At 40.8% G+C, this 19,279-nt stretch overlaps 1 protein-coding gene across 4 annotated transcripts in view; it reads right to left on the bottom strand.

Moving 5' to 3' along the window:
* Positions 1–1,594: 1,594 nt before the first annotated feature.
* ark2n (arkadia (rnf111) N-terminal like PKA signaling regulator 2n) overlaps positions 1,595–19,279 on the bottom strand; it is a 95,886-nt gene continuing 78,201 nt past the window's right edge. For all 4 annotated transcript variants that reach the window (XM_070866935.1, XM_070866931.1, XM_070866930.1 and 1 more), the window contains 2 exons: positions 15,401–15,527; positions 1,595–8,660 (listed from right to left, as the gene is read on the bottom strand). In XM_070866935.1, coding sequence (XP_070723036.1) covers positions 8,462–8,660; positions 15,401–15,527 — 326 coding nt within the window. In that variant the 3' untranslated portion in view covers positions 1,595–8,461. The remainder of the gene's footprint in view (positions 8,661–15,400; positions 15,528–19,279) is intronic.

Genomic DNA, 19,279 nt, shown 5'->3' with positions numbered 1-19,279 from the left:
AATTCTGGTGGAACATTTTTTTTTAAACTAAAAGGGTGTTGGGTATATGGAACTGATTACTAGCATGGATGGTGGAATAAGAAACCTTAAATGGGTTTCAAGGAGGAACTAGACTGTTTCTAGTCGAGAAATGGAATTCAGTCATTAGAAATGCACCAAGGGAATACTATGGATTGGCGGGCTGGATAAACCGAAGGTCTTCTCCTGCCTGAAACTGTGACGACGTATAAAGGCATTCCCAGTGTTTAGGACGATTGCTTCAATAAAGCCTAGGCAATTAAATCCCTTCTAGCAGTAGTAAAGGCGATTGTTCCTGATACAGGAGCGGAAACACTTCACATTTTAAACACTCGTGACAGCATCAAGCACTCCCTGGTTAGTTATAGTTAGATCCAGAGTAAAGTTTCCACTCAGCCACCCTATCCTCAAACAGCAGTGACAATTTTTCCATAACTCACACCTGCCAGCCTGCGAATGAGACTGCCAATTCAAGGCTATTGTTCTGCAGGCCCCTGGTCAGGAGGAAATGGGCTGAGACTGCTTCAAAGACATTTTACATAGGACCCTTTCAGTCAACAGACAAAGCATTTTCATCTCATCAGTCTGTGGTGGATCTGATGCCAGCTTCCAGCAGTGGCAGGCCAGTAGCAAATCCACCACAGAACCAAGTCATTTCTTGATCAACTCTTCTTTAGAATGCTGGATTGGCATCTGCATTTATTTGCAAATCCTCATTTTCATCTCTATACTTAATTTCTCCTTTTCCTGTTGTCTTTCAGCTCAGCTTGGTCTTGCTGCTTCTTATTGATGAATGGTATTCTATAGGATGCAGTCCTGCCACTATTGTGGAAATGTGCAACAAATATATATACTTAAAAGATTTCTTTACAGATGGTCAAATTTTAAAAAAAAAGCAAAAGTAAAGCTGGTCATGTGAGTTTCCCACAGTCCTGTGGAGATGCAGCCCTCAGTGTCAGCATTGGGGGATGCTCCCTGGTAAAGTGCAACATCACCCCCGATACCTGGGAGACCCTGGCCGCAGACCACCCGAGGTGGAGAAAGTGCACCTGGTTCTTCGAGTCTCAACGCAAAGAGCGTGAAGAGGTCAAGCGCAGACAGCGGAATGGGCTCGCGGCAAACCAGCTCCGCCCACCCCCTCCCTCGACGAATGTTTGTCCCACCTGTGACAGGGTCTGTGGCTCTCGTATTGGACTGTTCAGCCACCAGAGAACTCACTTTGGGAGTGGAAGCAAGTCTTCCTCAATTCTGAGGGACTGCCTATGATGATGGACAAAGCCACTCACTCAGGCATGGCAGCTAAACCTTATTGCTTATAGCACCCTGTGTGTAACTGTGAATCAATGAAACACACCTTTAAGAATTCCTATATTTTTAGATGTGGTGATTCTGAATGTTATGACATTAGAAGCCGCATAGGAAATACTGCAATGCTATTTTGAGGAGCTCCAATATGAATCTGAGGACTCATCAATTTAAAATTCAAAAGAGCATGGATTATGAGAATATTTGACAACTACCCAGAGCAACAAAAAGATCAATAGATCGTTACAAAAAAAGTCAGCCTTCAACAATGAATTTTAAAAGTTAAATTTTTATTCTCCTTTTCTATTTCATATAATCACTGCATAACAGTTAAAAATCTATACACTGCCACCACAGCTCCAGACAAGGCAGCACAAACAGTATTTACATTTTTCAAAAAAAACAATCAATACTGAGAGGGGGCAAAAAAACAAAATCCATAATTAGTGCAATCTCACCAGATCTTAAATTTACATGCTGAGGATTATTTAGAATTGCTCCCTTATATTGCGCATAAAACTCTTGTAATAATTCTATACAATTTTTATGCTTTAATAAAAACTTACTTACAAGCAATATAATACCTCAAATCTTTTTGTTCTTGCTGTTACCATTGTGTGTGCCTGTTTTCAGTAGAAAATAATAGCAAACTTTATTCCATTCCCACGCAAAAGAATTTAACAAACATGAAACAAAATGTCAAACAGAAGGTGGTTCTGAAAACACAGAAGAAGAATAACCCTCACCCTGCCTAGGTATCCAGATTTAAATTTAAGCAGTAATGTTTGTGGTGGTAAATATGTACGGTTCGGCTTGTTACACACCAGGGCCCTGTTTTAGGACAAGGTGAAATTCTGCACTAAATACCCCTAAATAGCAGATAAGCAAATACCCTCTTGCTTGTTACTGCCGATGCCATTAGATTGTATCCACCCTTAATTCATACCTCACCTTGTCTTTTATGGCTCTTAATGATTCACCCAGCAACCAGAGCAGAAGTTCCTGTCTGAATTATGCAAAACTTCATGTGCTGAGGGAAGCTACCACCATCTGGGCTTCTTACAGTGGGTATCAGCCCAAGAAAATTTTCCTTCAAGCACAACTGTGGTCTACTCAACAGTGCCTTATACTTTCTTCCCAAGCTTCCCCTTCCAGGATCCTGATTCATGCTGGGATAGGATCCCATGGACATTGGCAGCCCTCCAATCCATCATATAAGTGGGTATTCTTCAAGTGCGGGCATAGACGGTGATTATAGTCAGACTATTTTACCATGGGGGCATCACAGCTGAGCCTAATCCTGTTTTCATCCGGCATCTACATATGTGCACCTTTCAGCAGGGATCGCTGGATAGTGATCCAGAGATGTGAGCACTAACTCTCCCTTCCCCCTCCACCCCCCGACTTCTCTAGCTTTAGCACACTAAGATTAATTGTAGTGCTCCCACCTGCAACCGAGCTCACGTCAATTTACTCAGGAGAGACCAAGATCAAACCTGGGCAATGCTTGGTGTGTGTGGCTCAGTATCACATAATGAGTGATTGAGAAAGCTGCCCCTTTGTACAGTAATGGGAAAGGGAAAGGTGAGGAGAATCAATCTAAAGGACAAATTCTTTTAATCACCAGACTCAGACCCCAATTCTATAGGGGCAGAGGCCACTGTAACCGCTCCATCAGTCTCTGACTCTGTTTAATCCCCCGCCTTGTTTTCTTATTTTTTCTGCAGCTTCACAAATCAGTGAAGAACTCTATACTGGTGGCAACACATTGAAATGAGGCAAGTGACTCATACTGCGCACTGCATCACAAGTCAAGAGTGTCGGGTGAAGAGCTACCCTCAACTGTCCTTCCTTAATGCTGCTGCAATTACTGCTCAGAGCCGAGTTAGAAAGATTCAGGAGCAGAGCATTTGACAAGGAACATCAAGTACATACACCATCCCCCCTTTTTTAAATTAGCAAACACCTTGCAATAGAGAACTAGATGTCTTACTAGTCACATGGAATTGGATAGCAGCATTGTATTGCAGTTTTCTCACAGGTTTCACTAATGAGGAAAGCATCATACACACACTTTAAACTCAATGCCCACCACTATTTTTCAGGTGTCAAAAACTGCTACAAAGCATTAAGTGCTGAAAAAACCAAAGCAACTATTCATTGAGTATCTTCACCTGTTATATACTGATTCTGTGAGCTCGTCACTCAGGATATTCATTAAAATAAAATAACCATCCTCAAATGCTGGTGCACATGTAGAGCAAGGGAGAATGGAGAAAATTAGATGGGAATTTCCAATTATCAGTGACAGTAATTTTGCACAAGAATCTGTATTGAGAACTAGAAAAATGTTAGTGATATTGGCCTATGTATTGTGAAGAAAAAGCAAATATTGTGTGGGAACAAAGTTTAAAAAAAAATAAAGGATTTGGATCCAGATGTCCAGCTTTAGGTAGGGGAGGTCCATTATGCTTGAAGAAAAGAAAGAATGCAATATGTGTGGGTGGGGGGACACAGTATGGGTCAGGTGGACAGGAAAATGCAGGCATGCACAAAATATTACCATTTAGTCTGATTAAAATCAGAAGTGTTCCAGATGCAATACTTATTTAAATAATACTTCATTTTGCTCTGACTAAGTTCAACTTTGACCAGATACAAATTTGTACTTTGCCACGGTAGCCCAGCCCCAACTTGAGTTCAGGCAGAGTGCAAACTGCCAAACAGAGAAGGATCCGTGACTATTTATTGCCATAACTTGATATGCTTATCTCCTTGGACTGTGAAGCAAGCATTTCTTTTTGCTGGCCAACATAGGTGCGGTTTCAAGAGCATACCAAACAAATCTTAATGTAATATTTCTTTCAACGGCCTCTTCCCTAACCGCAGGTTCTTCACCCTTTTTCCCCACTGGAGCTGCTCTCTCCCCGCTACTGAATGAAAAGTTACTCTACAGTGGGCAAGCACACCAACATTAACCTAAACCTCAGTCGCTGGAAAAGGCTAAGCTGCCCAATGAGTAACTTCTTCATTCCAGATCTTAGTTTTATTTACCCGCCCAAAGACACAAACTATGGCTATTTCTCTTTGCCCTGAGGTGGAACACTTTGAAACAATATTGCACTAAGGTTGAAAAGCTGCTAAAAATCACTGGAAATGAAGCCTACATATCCAAGTGATGGATGAGATCTCCACACTTGGAAGCAACTGTGTTCAAAGTTTGAAGCCCCTGCGGCTCACTGTGAAACTTTTTGTTTTGTTGATGGAATGAAAATACCTCTCACAATCGATATAAACAGGATCACAACTCATGAGGCCACTGGTGATTTAGCAAATACATCATGCAGTGAAGTGCATTGCCAAATCACATCAGGTGCTATTCTACCTCAAAGTATCCACATTAAAATTCAATTTTTAAAAATAAGGGAGTGCCAGCATTTCTCTGTAGAAACAGCATCATCATTAGGTACTAGTAATGATAGCACCTACTAGTTCCTAATCCTGTACGGTGGAAGAGTCTATTATTGCCAAGTGACATACAGCTAGGTATATAAAACCAGGCTCTCACTGTAGTTCAAACAAGGTGGCACAACATGAGCTCGGTCCAAATCACATGATGCAACAAGTTTTCAGTTCAAATTAGACAGAACAAATACTATTTCAGTTCCGGCCACCTGATAGTCACATAAACCTGTCTGAAGGAATGATCAGCCATGATCTTAATGAATGGCGGTGCAGGCTCGAAGGGCCGAATGGCCTACTCCTGCACCTATTTTCTATGTTTCTATGTCTGCCAAAGAAAAACTTGCCAAAGAGTAAAACTATCTCCATGAACACTAGCTAAGCTGTTAAGAACCCAGGTTATGTTGCGTTTTGAGCATGCCTCTATGCATCTTGAGGTTGTGTGTTATCTTCTACATAAAATGCCCCCTTTTGTCCTATACCGAGATAAACCCTAAAAGTACTAAAATCCACAACCAAGCACTTGCATTTTGAGTAACAACTGGATTCTTTGCCTCTATTTTGACAGGGGAGTGTTGTTTAATTTGTTTTTTAAACCTATGCACCACAGGAAGCTGAGTATCACTCATAGTCTGGGAACCTGCAGACAAGAGTCTACTACAGTCTCCATGCAGCTCAGTAGCAACCTCGAAAAATAGAAATCACTGTGCAATAGTCAAGAGCAGAGCATCAGACTTGATCTTGGGATCGAATTGTTTTGATACCATTAGAGATCCTGCACCAAAATTTGAACACTTCCTAATACGCCCCTGATTAAAAAAAGCTATGGTGGTTAACATTAAATACTAGCTGCAGGATAGTAGAACTCAGAAAAAAAATCTATTGTTGCTCAGACTCCCTTCCTAAAACAAAAATGCACAAAACTTTGGGGGAAAAGCATAAAGACAAACACAAATTAAAATAAAATTCACACAGTTAGCACACACACTGGGTTTTAGTGGCTTTTAAGGATGATCATTGACACTTGTGACCAAAAAGGTACATTTCTGTTTAAAAGCTCCAGCAACATCCTGTTGGTACTTGATCGGTACTTGTCACTAAGATGGAATGCCAGCTCATCGGACAACTTCGTTGGTGAGTTGAGAAACAGTCTCAGGCCTGTAACTGAAGGCTGCTGAAATACTTAACACGGCTTCCACCAGCAGGCTCATTTTCAGCAACTTTATACATAAATTTAAATTGCCATTTAGCACAATGCTACAACAGGATAGATAGCCTTTCTTTGGAGTCTTAATTAGGAAGAGAGCAGATCTATTATGCCAAATTTAAAAAGAAAAAAGATCACAATGTATAAATGTCTTCCTTCCACTATTTCTGTCATTTGGCCATTTATTATATGCAAGCAATTTGCAGGGCTATGGGGAAAGAGCAGGGGAGTGAGACTAAATGCCGACACAGGCACTATGGACCGAATGACTCCCTCCTGTGCTGTAAGAATCTATGATTCACAGGGTTGGCAGGCTACTCAACCAAGGGGAAGCATCACAACCAATCCTAATCCTGTCTTCACCTGAAGTGCACACGTATAACCTTCTAGCACAGATCACGAGCAGGGGCACTGAAAGAAATTGTAGCACTCGCACTGTCCAAGCTGAAATCAGCTAACAGCATAAACCTGAGAATCTCCTGATCCGATGCAATTACCCAGTGAGCTCCCCTTTCATTTTTGGTGCATTTCACCAAATAAAACTGATCTGAGCACCAAAGGTAAAGTAAGTGCTCTGTAAAGCATACCTTGCTGCACCACTATTATAGTGCCATGCACTACGTTTACTGCAAGATTTAACATATTTGACTTAAGCCACCACAGACAGTGGCCGATATGTCATGAATGACAACTAGGTGACAATCATGCTTGAAACTACAAATTACCAAAATGCCTGGGGGGAAAAAGTTGCAAAAGTTTGTGCAGCATTAAATATACTACTGCTGACATGTAAAATTCCCTTAGGTGGCAAACATGATGGGAACACAAAGAGTTTTCAGAATAGTGCTTTCCTGGCTGTTCGAAGAACTACCCCCGAAAAAAGTCATGCGGGGAAAAGAAGCATGCAAATTACTACTTTTAATTCTTGATCTTTCAAAAATGTATGTTGCTCATCGCTCTTCACAGCAGTAATAGCTCAGATGCCGACACCAGAATAAGCCATCAACAGCAGCTCTCAACTACTTTCAAAGTAAGAGTTCCCCTTTGGCCCTATCTGTAACTTTATACCCACAACCTCTCCAACCAAGTTGCATCATTAACATATTCTTGTCAATTTGGTGGTTTGCACAAGAAATTTCCTCATTGTTGATCTGTTGGAACTTTCTTGATTTTTAAAAATCACTATTTAAATGTCTTACAACTGCTGTTAACCTTTCAGTGTTCCTTGGAGGTCAATGAGGGAGTTGGACAAAAGGGCAACACTTCTCAAATTCTAACAAATTTCATAATCAGCTTCCTCTCGAACTGGTTGCAAATATACAATTCCTCTGTAGCTGAAGATTTTATTTTCAATTACTGCCAGTTACGTCAATAACTTATCGCTGCCAGCACTGGACATCATGGGAATTATTTTAAAAACCCATTAAAATGGGGAAGACAGTTAACCTTATAAACATGCTTAACTGGCTAGAGGTCAGCCATTTGTTATAGAGAGATAATAACTGACATCAAATCTATTGGGGCAAGAATGGAAACCATTCCTTCAGTTATAATTTCTTTATAATATATTTGCAATTGCAACTGCAGGGCTACCAGGCAGCAGCAGTGAAACGGGCTTCAAACATGAAGGTTAGTAAGTAGAGAACTGTTGGAAATTAATGTGAGTGAAAGGTACATCTGTTAGATAGACACAACTACTTATACTCAGCAACTGGGCAATCTCCATGTGACTGAATAAGCTGAACTAACCATCAGATCACATTTAGCACAATGAAGTATGGGATTAAGCCACGAATAATCTTGGATTCAGTGCCAGATTAAATAGGCAGTACCATTATTCTGATGGTTAACTTTAAATTTCCTCTTGTGTCTGTGCATCATTAAGGACACCCATTCAGTATCATAGGCTGCAACGCTGGCACATTTTGTAATTAAAATGACCCGGCGCTACACACTCGGAGCTCAGAAGCAGGAGAGCCTGTCACTAGTCTCAAACAATCAAATTCAGCTTCTGCTGAACCAGCTCTTAAATTTAAAGAAAGTTGCAGTCAACTACTTACTTGCTGCAAAGATTTATAGTGCATCCAGCTCCAGCCTGGTAACAGCATCTAAGTGCCAAGTTTAGCTCTGATCATAAACTGTCTAACTCCAATTCAGGTATACGTAATGCAAGTCCTGTAACCTACTAAAACACCTGGCACAAAGTAAAATACAAATTAAAGAGCCATTTAGAAACCCACTCTCTCCCAATATGGACCCCACAATGCTGATGTATTGATATTTTAGGACAATTGTGAAACATACCTTTTTGGACAGTACTAAAATGGTGGAAACTACAGAAACTCCACTCAATGAAAAAAGCAAAATAATAACTTTTCAAATCTTTGAATAGAAAGGAGATGCCAAGCAAGTTTCTTTTTCTTTCTCCTCTTCCTGCACCACAGAACAAAGACAGCACAATATGATTCCTCACAGCAAGTATCTGCGTCTAGCGTCTTCATCGAGGGTAAGGTCAACAACCTCCGGCGGCCCACTCCAGGTTGGCTGGGAAACGGCAGCCCACGAATGCATTTGCTGTTGCTGCGCCCTGCTGCTGAGGCAGTATGAATGAGAACTCTGCTTCCATGCCGGACAGCTCTGAATGACACCAGGTCTAGTCTGAGTGCACCTGTTTGCAAGCAAGTAAAAAAAAAATGATGACATCTCATTTTTGAAGTCCCTTTAGCATTTTTAAATTCACATTTTTGATAAGGATCGGATTTTCTTTTAAGAGTCCACCTCATCATCAGTCAACCCACTGCCAATTTCCTTCCCACTGCCCCACTGCCAGTTTCCTTCCTCGTCTAAGATAGCAATGGTTCCATAAATACAAGTGGCCTTTCAGTATCTGTTCCACTTAATCATTCTTCACATGCAAATCTAGAGTGCACCAACAGGTTATTTTACCATAACATATTTCTTATGTTATGAGGACAACACAGCGGAGTCCAATCTTGTCCTATGTAATGCCCACAAATGTACTCTTTCTAGCAGAGGTCAAGACAGTGATTATAATGAGAAATCTGGCCAATATCTGGCCAAGAGGTGCTGAAACCAATTGTAGAGCCCCCATCACATGGCTGAGAGTCGCTAACACAGCACAGACCAAGGAAAATGAATCTAGGCCTTTCTGGTCTGTAAAGTGAATGCAGTGCATCTATCAATGTCCCATGTGCAACCTGAAAAATAGGACCAAGCTACAGACGGACAGGAAAGAGCACATGGCCTTTCCTCAGGAATGCAGAAATAAATTTTTACCATTCCCTTTGTCTAATTGATAAGCAATTATTGGTAGAATTTATAAGTTTAATAATTCAGTGGGCAATATATATGAAATAGATCCATTTAATTCTGATTATGTTCTTTAGATATAAAACCCTATTGTGGCTTTTGAAGGTTCCCCTCTCTCAATTAAGTTGTAAGCAATAGCGATCACAACATAAGGTTCAAGATAAAGATTAAGACGGACATAAGACAACAACTTATATTATATTTATACAGCGCCTTTAACGTAATAAAACGTCCCAAGGTTGCTTCACCTGGTTATCAAAAAAAAATCTGACTGCGAGTCAAATAAGGAGCTGTTAGGGCAAATGACCATAAGCTTTGTCAAAGAGGTAGGTTTTAAGGAGCGTCTTAAAGGAGGAAAGAGAAATGGGGAGGCAGAGAGATTTAGGGAGGAGAATTCTAGAGCTTAGGACTAAGGCAGCTAAAGGCACGGCTGGCAATGGTGGAGCATTTAAAATCAGGGATGTTCAGAAGTCAAAAGTAAATATATTGGGGGAAAAAATGATTTTAAGAGGAAGAACGGAACTAGGGAAAATAAATTTGAAAAATTTACTGACAAACATAGAAACAGAACAGCAGCGGGAAAGATTCAAAACAGCGATAATAGCATCCGGGAAAAATATATCCCACTAAAAAGCAAGAACAAACCAGCCAGCAATGATGCACCATGGATGAATAAAGAAATGAGTCCAAATTGAAACTAAAGATAAAGGCATACAACAAAGGAGAGGATGACAAAAGGGAATATGAAAAGATTAGGAAAGAAGTAAAAAAAAAAACACAATTAGAAAGGCAAAGAGAATCTACAAAGTTATCAAGGAATATAAAAAAAATAGTAAAGTATTCAACAGACACATAAATAATGAAAGAATAAGGTAGGGATAGGGCCACAAAGGGATACACGATAAACTCTCAGGTAATGACAGTGAAATGGCAGAAACATTAAATAAATATTTACCAGAGAGGGCAACATGGTTGTCATGACAGATCAAAAAAAGGTATAAATACATTTAAGATAGAAATGGTGGAGATAATTGATAAACAAATTAAACTTGTCCGGATGGATTGCATTCGTGCATATTAAAATAAGTAAGGGAAGAGATAGCAGGTACACTATTACATAGATATAAACATTCATTAGAAAAAGGAATAGCGCCAGAGGACAGCTAATGTGATTCCCATATACAAAAATGAGATAGAACAAGCCCAGGGAACTAGGATTACATAGGATATGTGCCACAGAAATGGGCCATTTGGCACAACCAGTCCATGCTGCGTTTATGCACTGCTTGAGTCAAAGTACACAAAATGCTGCTGATGCTGGAAATCTGAAATAAAAACAGAAAATGCTGGAAACACTCAGCAGGTCAGGCAGCATCTGTGGAGAGAGAAGGAAGAGTTATGTTTCAGGTCGATGATCTTTCGTCAGAACTGGAAAACGTTTTAGCTATGTAACAGATCGAACCAAATGCAAAATGGGACCACTTTGCTGATTACCTCCATTCAGTCCGTAAGCATGACCCTGAGCTTCCGGTCACCTGTCACTTTAATTCTCCACTCCACTCACACTCTGACCTCTGTCTTCAACCTCTTGCACTGTTCCAATGAAGCTCAACGTAAGCTCGAGGAACAGCACCTCATCTTTCGATCAGACACTTTACAGCCTTCTGGATTCAACATTGAGTTCAACAATTTCAGACCATAACCTCTGCCCCAATTTTTTCACATTGCAGCTGTTGATGATTCTGCCATTCCCATTTACATCTCTTCTAGACTCATCTTTTGTGACTTTACATGTTCCATTAACCATCTCCTTTTGCTTTTTACTATCATACCGTTTGTTATTTAATCAGTCCTGTCTTCCACCCTAGCACAGATCTTCCCTTTTGTTCTTTCCTCCCCTCCCCTCCCTTTCCCAGCCCCTGCACTTGCTTAAAATCTGTCACATCTCTAACGAAAGGTCATCGACCTGAAATGTTAACTCTGTTTCTCTCTCCACAGATGCTGCCTCATCTGCTGAGTGTTTCCAGCATTTTCTGTTTTTATCCCTGGGAACAATAGACCAGTGAGCTTGATGTTGGTGGTAGGAAAGATGATGGAATCTTTACTTAAAGATGTAATAAGAAAAACATCTAGAAACTGAAAATATAATACAGCAGATAGCTGTTAACGGATATGATGCAATTGGGGTTACGGAGACATGGCTCCAGGGTGACCAAGGCTGGGAACTCAACATCCAGGGGTATTCAATATTCAGGAAGGATAGACAGAAAGTCTAATACGGTTGAGGAGGATTTCCTGGAGTGTATAAGGGATGGTTTTCTAGACCAATATGTCGAGGAACCAACAAGAGAGCAGGCCATTCGAGACTAGGTGTTGTGTAACGAGAGAGGATTAATTAGAAATCTTGTTGTACGAGGCCCCTTGGGGAAGAGTGACCATAATATGGTAGAATTCTTCATTAGGATGGGGAGTGACACAGTTAATTCAGAGAATAGGGTCCTGAACTTAAAGAAAGATAACTTCGATGGTATGAGACGCGGATTGGCTAGAATAGACTGGCGAATGATACTTAAAGGGTTGACGGTGGATAGGCAATGGCAGACATTTAAAGATCACATGGATGAACTTCAACAATTGTACATCACTGTCTGGCATAAAAATAAAACGGAGAAGGTGGCTCAACTGTGGCTAACAAAAGAAATTAAGGATAGAGTTAAATCCAAGGAAGAGGCATATAAATTGGCCAGAAAAAGCAGCAAACCCGAGGACGGGGAGAAATTTAGAATTCAGCAGAGGAGGACAAAGGGTTTAATTAGGAGGGGGAAAATAGAGTATGAGAGTAAGCTTGCTGGGAACATAAAAAGTGACTGCAAAAGCTTCTATAGATATGTGAAGAGAAAAAGATTAGTGAAGACAATTGTAGGTCCCTTGCAATCAGAATCAGGTGAATTTATAATGGGGAACAAAGAAATGGCAGACCAATTGAACAAATACTTCGGTTCTGTCTTCACGAAGGAAGACACAAATAACCTTCCGGAAATACTAGGGGACCGAGGGTCTAGCGAGAAGGAGGAACTGAAGGAAATCCTTATTTGTCAGGAAATTGTCTTAGGGAAATTGATGGGATCAAAGGCTGATAAATCCCCAGGGCCTGATACTCTGCATTCCAGAGTATTTAAGGAAGTGGCCCTAGAAATAGTGGATGTATTGGTCATCATTTTCCGACATTCTAGAGACTCTGGATCAGTTCCTATGGATTGGAGGGTAGCTAATGTAACCCCACTTTTTAAAAAAGGAGGGAGAGAAAACAGGGAATTATAGACCGGTTAGCCTGACATCAGTAGTGGGGAAAATGTTGGAATCAATTATTAAAGATGTAATAGCAGCGCATTTGGAAAGCAGTGACAGGATCAGTCCAAGTCAGCATGGATTTATAAAGGGAAATCATGCTTGACAAATCTTCTACAATTTTTTGAAGATGTAACTAGTAGAGTGGACAAGGGAGAACCAGTGGATGTGGTGTAATTGGACTTTCAAAAGGCTTTTGACAAGGTCTCAACAAGAGGTTAGTGTGCAAAATTAAAGCACATGGTATTGGGGGTAATGTATTGATATGGATAGAGAACTGGTTGGCAGACAAGAAGGAAAGAGTAGGAATAAACGGGTCCTTTTCAGAATGGCAGGCAGTGACTAGTGGGGTAGCGCAAGTTTCAGTGCTGGGATCCCAGCTATTTACAATATACATTCATGATTTAGACAAAGGAATTGAATGTAATATCTCCAAGTTTGCAGATGACACTAAGCTGGATGGCAGTGTGAGCTGTGAGGAGGATGCTAAGAGGCTGCAGGGTGACTTGGACAGGTTAGGTGAGTGGGCAAATGCATGGCAGGTGCAGTATAATGTGGATAAATGTGAGGTTATTCATTTTGGTGGCAAAAACAGGAAGGCAGAATATTATCTGAATGGTGACAGATTAGGAAAAGAGGAGGTGCAACGAGACCTGGGTGTCATGGTACATCAGTCACTGAAAGCTGGCATGCAGGTACAGCAGGCGGTGAAAAAGGCAAATGTTGGCCTTCATAGCAAGGGGATTTGAGTATAGGAGCAGGGAGGTCTTACTACAGTTGTACAGGGCCTTGTTGAGGCCACACCTTGAATATTGTGTACACAGTTTTGTTCTCCTAATCTGAGGAAGGACATTCTTGCAGCAAAGTTTCACCACTGATTCCTGGGATGGCAGGACTGACATATGAAGAAAGACTGGATCGACTACACTTATATTCACTGGAATTTAGATGAATGAGAGGGGTTCTTATAGAAACATATAAAATTCTAATGGGATTGGGACAGGTTGGATGCAGGAAGAATGTTCCCGGAACATGGGTCCCAGTCTAAGGATAAGGAGTAAGCCATTTAGGACCGAGATGAGGAGAAACTTCTTCACTCAGAGAATTGTGAACCTGTGAAATTCTCTACCACAGAAAGTTGTTGAGGCCAGTTCGTTAGATATATTCAAAAGGGAGTTAGATGTGGCCCTTTCGGTTAAAGGGATCAAGGGGTATGGAGAGAAAGCAGGAATAGGGTACTGAAGTTGCATGATCGGCCATGATCATATTGAATGGTGGTGCAGGCTCGATGGGCCGAATGGCCTACTCCTGCACCTATTTTCTATGTTTCAGCATGATTTCAAAAGGGACGGTCATTCTTGACCAACCTTATTGAATTCTTTGTAGTAACAGAAAGGGTAGACAAGGGTAATGCAGCAGACATAATACATTGGGATTTTCAAAAGGCCTTCAATAAGGTGCTGCATCTAAGCTTATGTCTAAGGTCAGAACATATGGAAAGTGGTGTTCCACAAGGATCGGTGCTGGGACCATTATTGTTCAATATTAACAAACGATTTGGACTTGGGAATCAGAAGTTCAATTTCAAAATTTGAGGTCGACACAATATTGTGGGTGTAATTAATGCAGGAGGACTGCAACAAAATACAGGAAGACATTAATAAATGAAGAATTAACGAGTTAATTGGCAAATGAACTTCAATATCGATAAGTGTGAAGTGGTACATTTTGGTCGGAAGAATATGGAGGCCATATACTCCTTGGAAAATAAGTATCTTAATGGGGTAGAGGAGCAGAGGGATCTGAGGGCACAGATCGTTAATAAAGTCATTAAAAGAGTAAAAAAAAAAGCACTCGGGTTTATTTTTTTTAAAGAGTACAATTACACAAATTACTAAAAGTTGCAATGCTAGTCAATAAGGCCATAACAAAAGCAAACCAAATACTAAGGTTTAATTCTACAGAGGTAGAATTGAAAAGTAGAAAAGGTATGTTAAACTTATATAGAGCCATGGTTAGACCACAATTGGGAGTACAGTGAACAGTTCTGGTCTCCATATTATAAAAAGGCTATACTAGGATGGTACCAGAACTGTGAGGTTATACCCATCAGGAAAGATTGAACAGGCTGTTGTTCGATTCTCTAGAAAAGAGAAGGCTGAGGGGTGATCTGAGAGAGGTCTTTAAGATTATGAAAAGGTTTGATAGGGTAGACGTAGAGACGATGTTTCCACTAGGGGCCCTGTAAATATGATAGTTACTAAAAAAAATCCAATTGGGAATTCATGAGAAACTTCTTTACCCAAAGGGTGTTTAGGATGTGGAACTTGCTACCACAAGGAGTACTTGAGGCAACTAGCATATATGCATTTATAGGGAAGTTAGATAAACACATGAAGGAGAAAGGAATAGAAGGATATGTTGATGAAGTTAAATGAAGAAAGGTGGGAGGAAGCTCATGTGGAGCATAAACACCGGCATGGACCTGTTGGGCTGAATGGCTGCCATGTAATACTATATAGTACAGGCTCACATCTGGACACAGGTCTACCGTTTACACTTCTGCCGTAGTACCTTTTTCTTTAATCTTTTACAATGAATCATGATATGTGATTATTTTATGAATATGCTAGTCATTTGGTAGGAAATTACTATTTCTAGACCATGCCTGAAGGGCTTTTGGGGCTAGGGATTTTCCTGTTATTGATGTAGAGGATGAATTGCTTGTACCTTGTATCTTCTTGGACTCCTACAATTTCGACCTCGCTATCTGAGGAGGCAATCTGGATTTCTTCCTTTACTGGTACAGAGAAACCTGTAGAGCCATCAGCTGCTATGAAGTTCTCTTCTAATTGGCCTGCAAGCAACCAAAAGCAAACACAACCTTAGCATGAGTATTCAGACATATTTCACTTGGGCAAAATTAATTGCCCCATGAAAGTGAATAATCACTAGCACTTCAAATGTAGAGAAAATCTTCCTTCCCCAAATACTCTCCTTCCTTTTCCGGTATCTCTTTCCTTTTCTATAGTCTCCCCATGCTACAAATGATCCCAGCCAAAAGAACAGGTAGGAAACCTTTGGGTCAACTTGTCTGAGTCAGAAGGTTGAGGGGTTCAAGTACCACTCCAGGACTCAAGCATTTAACCCAGGCTGACATTTCAATGCTGTTCTAGGGTGTGCTGCATTGTCATCTTTCAGATAAGCCATTAAATCAAGGCAGGCCTGACACAAGACTCCCAAAGCCAGCGCTCTACTCGGAACTCCTTCATGGCAAACGAGCCAAAGGTGGGCAGAGGAAACATTTCAAGGACATCCTCAAAGCCTCCCTGATAAAGTGCAACATCCCCACTGATACCTGGGAGTCCCTGGCCAGAGACCGCCCTAAGTGGAGGAAGCGCATCCGGGAGGATGCTGAGCATCTCAAGTCTCATCGCCGAGAGCATGCAGAAATCAAGCGCAGGCAGCGGAAAGTGTGTGCTGCAAACCAGTCCCGCCCACCCCTTCCCTCAACGACTATCTGCCCCACCTGTGACAGAGTCTGTGGCTCTCGTATTGGACTGTTCAGCTACCTAAGAACTCATACTAAGAGTGGAAGCAAGTCTTCCTCGATTCAGAGGGACTGCCTATGATGATGACAAATCAAGGCCACATCTGCTTAAGTAGGTGAGCGTTAAATATTCTGTGGCACTATTTGGAGAGGTGCAAAAGGTCTCCGAGTCCTGGCCACCAGGCCAATATTCTTCTCTCAATCAACACCAAAATAGATTAACTGGTTTTCCATTTCATTGGTGTTTCTGGCACCCTGATGCAAGACTGCTGTTTTTACCTACATAACAATAACTGCGCTTAAAATGAATTCATTGTTTGTGAATCACTTTACGATCCCTTGAGAGAGATGAGAAAGGCAAGTTTTCTTTTTTCCAGAACTTGGTCTAACAATCCATAACCATTAATAGAAGTTATGCAAAGCAGCCAAGAATAACTCTTCCTTCCTCCCTCAGGAAAAGTGCTTGGTATCGCCATGTGATCACCAATTCACTGCATGTTGAACCATAGGCACTCACTTCTCTGTAACACAGCGCATTAGAACGCCAATATAGGCCTTAGTACAAGTAGATCAAATGGTAACTTTCCAAACACTATGCACGTATGTTAAATTAATACTGTTAAATAATTGATTGACATCCAAAAAAAAAAATCACACTAGGACTCACTGTATTGCGCATAATTGTCAAAACTGACCAACAGAGGTTGGTAGCCAACTGTATAATAGTTTGTGCGATGTGGGTGAGGGCAGCATAACAACTCAGCTCATTGGGGTCCAATGCACTGTGTCTAAAAGTGGGCCAACCTGTGTTTACATTTATGGTTCCCCACATGGTGAATTATTAAACAAAGAACAGTCACCATGGCCCACTCCTGAACACCTTCCAACGGTTAACCATAAATTGACATTGACCTGCAAGCAGATCCCTAGCCTGTTCTTTTGGCCAAAGAAAGTGCAGACGAAAAAATTAATAAACTGTACCACACCACAAGCAATGGATTGGGCTAACAGAATGCATTTTATATCAAGCTACATTACCAAATTAAGATATAATTTTCACAGAACTATTACTAGACCATTTCATAAAACAAAACGTGCTTGTGGTTTAAACTATAACAGCTTCTTCTCTTCACACACACATTAATGAAAATCGCACTTTAAAGAAACCTATCTCCAGCAACCATGGGTGGAACTGTCAACTTCTGCGGGGCATAAAACGGGTGATCCACCAGCATCCGTTTTACACCCCCACTGCAGTTGAAAGTTCCTCCCAATGGAACCACCACCAATGAGCAAGGACCCGGCTCTGCTATGAAAGCCAGGTCAACGATGACAGATTTTTGCTTTGAGAACTCGTCATGCGAATCATGATATCAATCACCTTAATCTGTTGTAAGCTTCACTTTTTCACCCCAATTATTCACTGCCTACTCTCCTAAAGTTGTTGCCTTGTGTTGGGGTATGGTTTCACACAAAGGTCCAGCAGTGGGGTCACTGGATATTGAGCAACAACAGAGATCATGAGCAATTTTTCACTTCCTAGCCCAAGATTACTGAGATTAATTGTAGCATGCCTGCTTGCTCCCTGCTGAGATTAGTAACTCAGTACAAACCAGAGATTAAACCTGGCTCTGGATGGCTCAATTACTCATTGCATGTGGTATTTATACCATGGGTACAAACAGAAAATACAGTGGCATATTCGTCTTCAATTGTACTCAATGGGCCTCTGAAATGTAATAAAGGAAAGGGGTGTTAAAGGTAAAGTAAAGCCTAAATGGATAAATAGGGTAGTATCTTTTTAGTTTAATTTCTCTATGTATAAACGGTCTGATTGTCAAGAAAGTAAGACCAAGGGAACTCACTACCACAGGTAGTAGTTGAGGCGAAGAGCATAGATGCATTCAAGCGGAAGCTAGATGAGCACGTGAGGGAGAAAGGAATAGAAGAATATGTTGGTCGGGTTAGGTGAAGAGGGGTGGGAGGAGCCTCGTGTGGAGCATAAACACCGCCGCATGGTTCTGTTGGGCCAAATGGCCTGTTTCTGTGCTGTAAATACTTTGTAACGCTTTGTTTAAAAAGTATTAACAACAGCTGAGAATAACTAAAGCCAATATTAGGAATGCTCAGGTATTAGGAAAAAAGATAATTGCACTTGTGACAGCAAAGCGTTTTTCAGTTGTGTTAGAAGTCGGAACAATCAAGGAACACATTTGACCTCGGCAGGTTAGGTTTGGAGATTAAAGATATGCTGATGAGCTAAAAAGAGACAGTTTTTGCTTTTCAAGCTAATGACACTGCTTTTGTGTTACAGGACAAATGTGTAACTAAAAATGTTTCATTAGAAATAGCTTCAGAAATGGCTAAAATGAATTTACTTAAGTTTGATAGTGTTACCAATCCTGATGCCATTTGCCACAGGGAAATGGGAGAAGTTATGTGACCACTGTCTCTTGTATTCAATAGTACATTGAGGTCTAGGTTGCTTCCCTTGGATTGGAGGATTATTCATGTGATCCTATTATTTAAGAAGGGGAAGAAATTGGACCCCGAAAATGATAGGTCCATGAGTTTCATTTTGGTAGGAAGGGATTTGTTACAGTAACATTTGGAAAGTGAGACACAGTTATTAGGGATTCCTAACATAGTCATGTATATCCCTACTCGGGAGTATTGTGCTCCAGTTTTGGTTCTCAATATGGTGAAGGATATAAAGGTTCCATAGAGGTGTAGAGAAGGGTGTCCAGAATGACACTAAATTATACTTACGGCTAGGTTCCAAAAATTAGGGTTATTTAGTCCTGGAAAAGCACATAGACTGAAATTTTAAACTGATGAATAGATTGGACACAGTCCAGTTAGGTTTGAAATGGACAGGGAAGTCAAGTCAATGAAAACTATAGGCAAAGAGTTAGGTTGGGGGCAGGAAATATGTAGTTTTCAGGAAACTGCAACACTGAGCATGGAGTTGCAGTAATCCTTTAAAAAGGGAACTTGACTATAGTTATGGGGGTGGGGGGAAAGAAGTTGCTTATTAGTTGTGATATGATGAAACCAGA

This window comes from Pristiophorus japonicus, chromosome 2 (assembly GCF_044704955.1).
Source record: "Pristiophorus japonicus isolate sPriJap1 chromosome 2, sPriJap1.hap1, whole genome shotgun sequence".
NCBI classification, from domain to species: domain Eukaryota; kingdom Metazoa; phylum Chordata; class Chondrichthyes; family Pristiophoridae; genus Pristiophorus; species Pristiophorus japonicus.
Note: the sequence above shows the minus strand (reverse complement) of the source record. Positions and strands in the feature narration are given on the sequence as shown.